Genomic DNA, 6,711 nt, shown 5'->3' with positions numbered 1-6,711 from the left:
CGTGCACAGCCGCCGCCGCCGACCTCTTTCCTCTTCCCCTCTTCACGTTCGCAGCCGCGACGATGGGCGAGAGGTTCCCCTCTTCCTCTTTTTCTTTAAGTATTTCACTTTGCTATGTAAAAAACTATTTAAGTCGCCTAAGTAATGTCATGTTTGCCGAATTTTAGCCGAATCTTTGTCCCTTTGGCCGAATTTTAGCCTAATCTTTGTTCAAAAAACTTTAAATAAGGCGTCTGAGGGCGATCCTGGGGCCGGCGGCTGGGAACCCAAACGCTCCCAAGCCGTTTTTAGCGTCGGTTCGCCTCGAGGCGGCGATTTTACGAGCCCCTGGTGGGCCAACGGCTGGAGATGCTCAGAGTGTGATTGTAGTGTGTTTTGTGTTTTTTAAAGGAGCACGAGGACGGGGTCCAAAAATATAAACTAAACCCAGTATAAAAGCAAAGGAAAAGGGGTGGCACCAAACTTTGCAACCACCCACCATCCCGTCGTCGACCAACCCTCCTCCTGCCGCTGCCCCTTTTCCCCATCATTTCCTTCCCCGCCCGTCGGTCCGTCCGTCCGGCCCGACCGCGACCAGCCACCGCCCCGTCGTTCGCTGGGTTGCTTCAGATCTCCTCCTCCCCCTACCTCTCCACCCTCCGCCCTGGGGCGCCACCTCCAATCCCACTCCCGCCATTGCGCAAGATATATAAATCCCATCCCCATCAGCCCAGTCTCCTCCCCACCCGCCCGCGACCTCGCCGTCTCTCTCCCCCGTCCAGCTCGCTCTCCTGCCCTGCTCGCGGGGCATGGCCTGCTGACGACTGATTTGGTACAGAATCCTCTCCCGGATCTGACCCGCCCGCGCCGCCGCTGGGATCGGGATCGGGATCTCGCGCGGGAGGGACGGGCATGGAGGTCTTCGGCCCCGTCACGCCAGGCCAGGTGATTCCCCCTGCTCTACTCGTCGAATTCCTCGTCTCATTTCGTGGCTGCTCAAGCAATTCCCGCCGCGCCGGCCGAGATAAGCGTCTTGCCGGAGTCAATTAGCTCCTCCGCTCTCGTTTGAAATCGTCTAGTACAGTACTTGTGTGTAGGCCTACTGAATTTGCTGTCTAAGCAAGCACTAGGAGCCTCCAGGATCCCTACCGACCAAAATTGCCGACGAATACGTAGCGGGGGTTAGCTCATGCGCCTGAAGCTGTGCTCAACACGCGTCATGTGCACGTGAGCAGCCTGGTTGCGAGTTTAATGCCATGGTTTAAGGTTGCTCCAGGGCTTGAGGAAGAATTGAATTCAGTTCAGTACGTACCCACAAAGGTGTCTTGTGTGCCTGCCACGTGACTCGGTCCTTACCTCACGACTTTGGTGGCGGTCCGGCTCTGATTTAGTTTCACAAATGTCCTTTTTCGTGTCATGATCGAGGAAAGCAAAGAAAATTATGCAAAAAAAGAAATTACTAGAGTTCAGCACTCGAGCTGTGATATTCCAGATCTTATCTGGTCAAAAACATCAAAGCAAACAGTCCACCATGCCAAATTCATTGTGCTGGGATATATATATCACTAGATCTCCCTTTTCCTGAAGACAGTATAGAGCAAAGTTTACCGGGAGTTGGCTGCTTAAGTCCTCAAATCCAAACTTAGGCTGACCTCTTTTTGTTTCCTAGTCTTCTGCTGTTGTTTGCATGGGCTAATTGCGGCTAGGCTCATTTTTCAATGCTGCCATGGGCTTATGTAACACGCACGGTGATTTCATTCCTTGCAGGTGTCATTTTTACTTGGTCTTTTCCCGGTCCTCATTGCATGGGTCTACTCCGAGATCCTGGAGTACAAGAAATCTTCGTTACATGGGAAAGTGTAAGTATCTACTTTTGGTTAACTTTAGAACATAAAACTCGAGTAACTGTTATTAAATATACATATCCACTGCCAGCCGCAGACTGCTGCTTCAAATAATTCAACTGTTTCTTTGTTAATCAGAAGCTGAACAACTACCATCCTAACTTTGCCTAATCATCCATTATTTTGTCATCTGCAGTCACTCAGATGCTACTTTGGAAAATGAAACTTCCAAGGAAGATGAGAAGGCTATATTAATCGAAGGAGGCCAGTTGAAATCACCATCGGCGAAATTCCGGAACATGTCTACCAAAGCCAATTTAATACGGTATCATATGAATAAACAATACGATGCATATTATTGGGTTACAAGTTCTCATAACACATGCAAATGATGATTGCTTATGTCATGATGTGATTGTGATTTCCAGGTTTATAACAATGGACGAGCCTTTTCTGTTAGAAAACCGCGCTGTACTGAGAGCCATGTAAGATCCTACAGAATTAATTGCATCCAGTTTAGATTTTCCAGCTAAGAGATCAGCTATTGAAACTTATGTGTCCACTAACCATCTTTCAGGGCTGAATTTGGCATTGTGCTGGTTTACTTTTACATTTGTGACCGGACAAACATATTTCCAGAGAGCAAGAAGGTAACTATGTTGCTCTTGTGTACGCATTTTGAATGATGTATCATAGTAGAGTAGATATAAACTGTAGCAAGTGTAAAACATTATTCGTATCTCCAAGGAGTGTCATTGTTACTTCTGGTTTCATGATCCGCCATGACTTGTTTCCGCATTCATCTTTCAGCAATTAATACCTTCAAGCTGTAATGGTTTGTCTGGCCTAGCTTTAGTTTAGATATGACTAATAAGCTAGAGACTATGGGCTAGAGCAAAGCAGGTGACACGTTTGCTGGCAAATCTAACAATTTTAAGCTTTCCATCATCTGGGACCCTGTAGCCAATAGATGGTGGCTTATACTTGCAACATTTTGTAAGCTGAGTCTGCCCAACTAACTCTTGTGCTCATGTAATAAGCAACTATGTAGGGATAAACCTGAATTACTTGAAACAAAACCATATATGTGCGTATGTGTACGCCTGTACGCTTCACTTTGCTTGCATTGTAATCTTTCTTCCTTCTTTTTACAGAACTACAACAGAGACCTGTTTCTGTTTCTGTACATTCTTCTCATCATAGCATCAGCACTTACTTCACTTAAGAAGCACCAGGAGAAATCAGCATTTTCTGGAAAGTCCATACTTTATCTTAATCGCCACCAAACTGAGGAATGGAAAGGGTGGATGCAGGTTAGTTTTTACTACTCTGCATTAAATTCAAAAGAATGTGTTGCGTTGTCGTCCAAGTCTGCTACTCCGTATCCAAACTACTCTTGTGACAGTCTCTTCTCATTTATGTTACATCAAACTTATACCACACTGATAGTCAATTATTACAGTGTCATTTCTGTTGCTGTCCTTTGTAAGTTTTGTGCAGTTGTATTCTGGCTGTAACTATGTTATAAACTTATAATTATTCAATCTTCCTTTCCAGGTCTTATTTCTGATGTACCACTATTTTGGCGCATCAGAAATATATAATGCAATCCGTGTTTTCATTGCTTGCTATGTTTGGATGACTGGATTTGGGAATTTCTCGTACTATTATATCAAGAAAGATTTTAGCATTGCAAGATTTGCACAGGTGCTGAGTCTACCTCAACCTTTATTGCTTCTGCGTATGATAAATTTAACTCTCTTGATTTTTGGACCATCTTTCAGACACTAACAGGCAACAAATACACTTTTAACGCAGATGATGTGGAGGCTAAATTTCTTTGTGGCTTTCTGTTGCATTGTCCTTGACAATGATTTTATGTTGTACTATATCTGCCCAATGCACACCCTATTTACACTTATGGTGTACGCATCACTTGGCCTGTTTAACAAGTATAATGAGATACCATCAGTTATGGCTATTAAGATTGCTGGCTGCTTCTTGGCTGTCATCTTGATATGGGAAGTTCCTGGGGTATTCGAAATTTTGTGGGCCCCCTTTACGTTCCTGCTTGGTGAGTTGTCCATATGTTTTTCTGTGGATATTCTTCTCAGTCATGGATCAGAGTATTAATCTTTGTTTTTTCTGTCCAATGTAGGCTATAAAGATCCAGAGCCTTCTAAGTCACACTTACCCTTGTTGCATGAGTGGCATTTCCGATCTGGGCTTGATCGGTACATATGGATTATTGGAATGATTTATGCTTACTTCCACCCTAATGTAAGTTTTTCAAATATGTATATGTATTTCTCTCCTTCAGTTATGCATGCATACACAGTCAATATTGTTAAGTTCTTTCCACAAACTTCCTCTGTGGAGTCTCTCCTGATATAAACAGTAATGATGATAGACTTAGATGTTATTGTCCTATGTATTTGTTCCTTCTGCTTATCCCAAATTAATCTAGTATATAACCTTAAATACTGAGCAGGTGGAAAGATGGATGGAGAAGCTGGAAGAATCTGAGACTAAGGTTAGGTTGTCGATCAAGGGTACCATTGTGACTCTTTCGGTCCTGGTAAGTCACATGACCATCTCATACAAATGCACTGACTTGTTATTTATGTCAGCTAGCTTGGATGTTACCAACTAGTCAACATTGCTGTGTTCCTCAATTGCTATACTAACTAGGACTTCTGTTCTTTTAGGCTGGCTATCTGTGGTATGAATATATCTACAGGCTGGACAAAATTACGTACAACAAGTACCATCCCTACACGTCATGGATTCCTATCACGTAAGTATAAAAAAGAAGATATCATAACCAGTATGACACGCGGCCGACATTTGTTTCATGCAGTTGACACAGTGCCTTATTTCTTACAGTGTATATATTTGCCTACGCAATTGCACCCAACAGTTGAGGGGCGCTTCTTTGGCTCTTTTCGCGTAAGCATCTAAGTTTTTAGCACCTTATATGGATTGTTCAGGCATTTTGCCTTTCCCATTCCTTTGCTTTCTCCATTACTAAGACCGAGATCTTATTTGACAGTTGGCTTGGCAAGGTCACACTGGAGACTTATATTTCTCAGATCCACATTTGGCTCAGGTATGGAACTAAGCTGTTTCAGCATATGTTTATTCTACTTTTAGTTACTGAATGTTGAAACAGTTCAGTAGTCCGGTGATAAGTATGCTTTGAGATATTAAATGTTTAAGCTGAAGACTCGAGAATAAAAATCAAAGGGACATTCAACTCTGTCTGTAAGAACTTAAGCTTTTTTATGTAGCTCGAGTAGACATCCAGCTGTTCCTGCTTGATAAACCATTAGTACTTATTCTGTTGGTCTGGATGCGGTAGTTCTACTAAGCACTAGACAAAATGGTAACTATCACAGTTGAACTTGTGTCTATCCCTACTCCATGTAACATTAATGTCCTTGGCCGACAAGAGAGAGTTTCTTGAAAGCAGATGAATATCTTTTGACTGAAGTGCATGTAGGATTTATTGTCATTCTCCCTGTTTCTGCCTTTTGTGCCTTGTGCCTCTGGTTTCTGGACGTGGGATCTGTTTTCAGAGCTGGCTCTTTTCTTTTTGCAGGTCTAGTGTACCAAACGGGCAGCCCAAATGGCTTCTGTCTTTCATACCGGGCTACCCGATGCTTAACTTCATGCTAACGACATCAATCTATCTTTTGGTAAGTATACCGATCTCAGATGCATTTCACAAAACCGAATCATCAACCATACTTATTCCATGCTCAATGTTGCAGCTATCATACCGGGTATTTGAGATCACAAACGTGCTGAGGGCAGCCTTCATTCCCAGCAGAGACAACAACCGCCTGTACCAGAATTTCGTTGCCGGGGTTGCCATCTCCGTATGTCTGTATTGCTGCTCACTCGTTCTTCTAAAAATTCCGGCTGTATAGGTAAAGCGCAGGACCCTACTCTATATACCCAACAGTTTTCAGAAATCACTACTCGTATATCTTGGAGCATTTTTTACTTACTTTGTCATGTAATTGCAGATGAATAGTTCTTATGGATGTAGAATTGCCAAGTAAATGATACCGGTGGAAGGCTGGCTGCTTCTTCCACACGCACAAAAGAGGTTTGCTTGGCGGGGATGCTCGGTTCCATTTGCATCTAGGGGATCCCCTAAGGAGCTGCCCTTGGGAACTTGATCGCTGTGGAGGGAGACGCAAATTTTTGATCATTTTTCTTCTTGTTGTAAAAGCCAACCCATTCTTCTGGGAGTTGTAACAGCTGTCGGCCGTGTAACTGTCAACTTTGGTGTGCACCTTGTTGTTTTGTAACATGTCTTAGATATTCTTCTTCTATACATACGAGGAAAGCGTTTCCCTCCTGTAAAAAAGAAATAGCGAGTTGAACTGTGAGGCATACCTTGTCGTGCTCCGAATTATTTCTGAGTTATTTTGAGAAGGGCGAATGGGGGAAGGGCCCCATGGAGCCTGATACTCAAATGCCATCTTTATGCCTTGCAAAAGAAGAAAAAAAAACTGAAAAAGCGTGCATACACATATACCGTGTACTCTATGTACGTGTGGATGTTTATAACACCGAGTAATATGATTTCATATGTGACAATAGACAAATGACCAATATGTACATGAAAATGGGGCTTATAGGCACATGGGAAGGATGAATCCTTCAAAGATTACAGGCTGGTTGTCCGAAACTACGGAACTGGAGCCTAGCAAGCATGCTACCGGATGGCACAGGATTGCATTACAAGCTTTCGGTTGAAATGGTGGCAGGAATTATGTTGAGATGCCGAGGACTAGGAGGGGGATTATAAGGTAATAATTCACACGAGTCATTAGGATTTTAAATACCCACTCATGAAGAAAAATGCAAGCCTCAA

General features: G+C 43.3%; 1 protein-coding gene across 1 annotated transcript; it reads left to right on the top strand.

Moving 5' to 3' along the window:
- Positions 1 to 490: 490 nt before the first annotated feature.
- Positions 491 to 6,249, top strand: LOC123183263 (protein REDUCED WALL ACETYLATION 3). The gene is made up of 16 exons (XM_044596035.1): positions 491 to 924; positions 1,747 to 1,838; positions 2,020 to 2,148; positions 2,252 to 2,308; positions 2,401 to 2,473; positions 2,978 to 3,136; positions 3,381 to 3,530; positions 3,642 to 3,897; positions 3,982 to 4,103; positions 4,315 to 4,401; positions 4,532 to 4,620; positions 4,710 to 4,772; positions 4,876 to 4,932; positions 5,425 to 5,521; positions 5,597 to 5,755; positions 5,855 to 6,249. Exons 1-15 carry the CDS (start codon positions 892 to 894, stop codon positions 5,753 to 5,755), a joined length of 1,623 nt encoding a protein of 540 aa, XP_044451970.1. The 5' UTR covers positions 491 to 891; the 3' UTR covers positions 5,855 to 6,249.
- The last annotated feature ends 462 nt before the right edge of the window (positions 6,250 to 6,711 follow it).

Source organism: Triticum aestivum, chromosome 1D (assembly GCF_018294505.1).
Source record: "Triticum aestivum cultivar Chinese Spring chromosome 1D, IWGSC CS RefSeq v2.1, whole genome shotgun sequence".
In the NCBI taxonomy this organism is placed as follows: Eukaryota; Viridiplantae; Streptophyta; class Magnoliopsida; order Poales; family Poaceae; genus Triticum; species Triticum aestivum.
The sequence above is the reverse complement of the archived record's forward strand: the minus strand, read 5'-3'. Positions and strand labels throughout refer to the sequence as shown.

Coding starts and splice junctions, on each gene's coding strand:
- LOC123183263 (XM_044596035.1), top strand. CDS start 892: ATGGAGGTCTTCGGCCCCGTCACGCCAGGCCAG. Junction 3,898..3,981: donor CCCCTTTACGTTCCTGCTTG/GTGAGTTGTCCA, acceptor TGTCCAATGTAG/GCTATAAAGATCCAGAGCCT. Junction 4,773..4,875: donor GCTTCTTTGGCTCTTTTCGC/GTAAGCATCTAA, acceptor CTTATTTGACAG/TTGGCTTGGCAAGGTCACAC.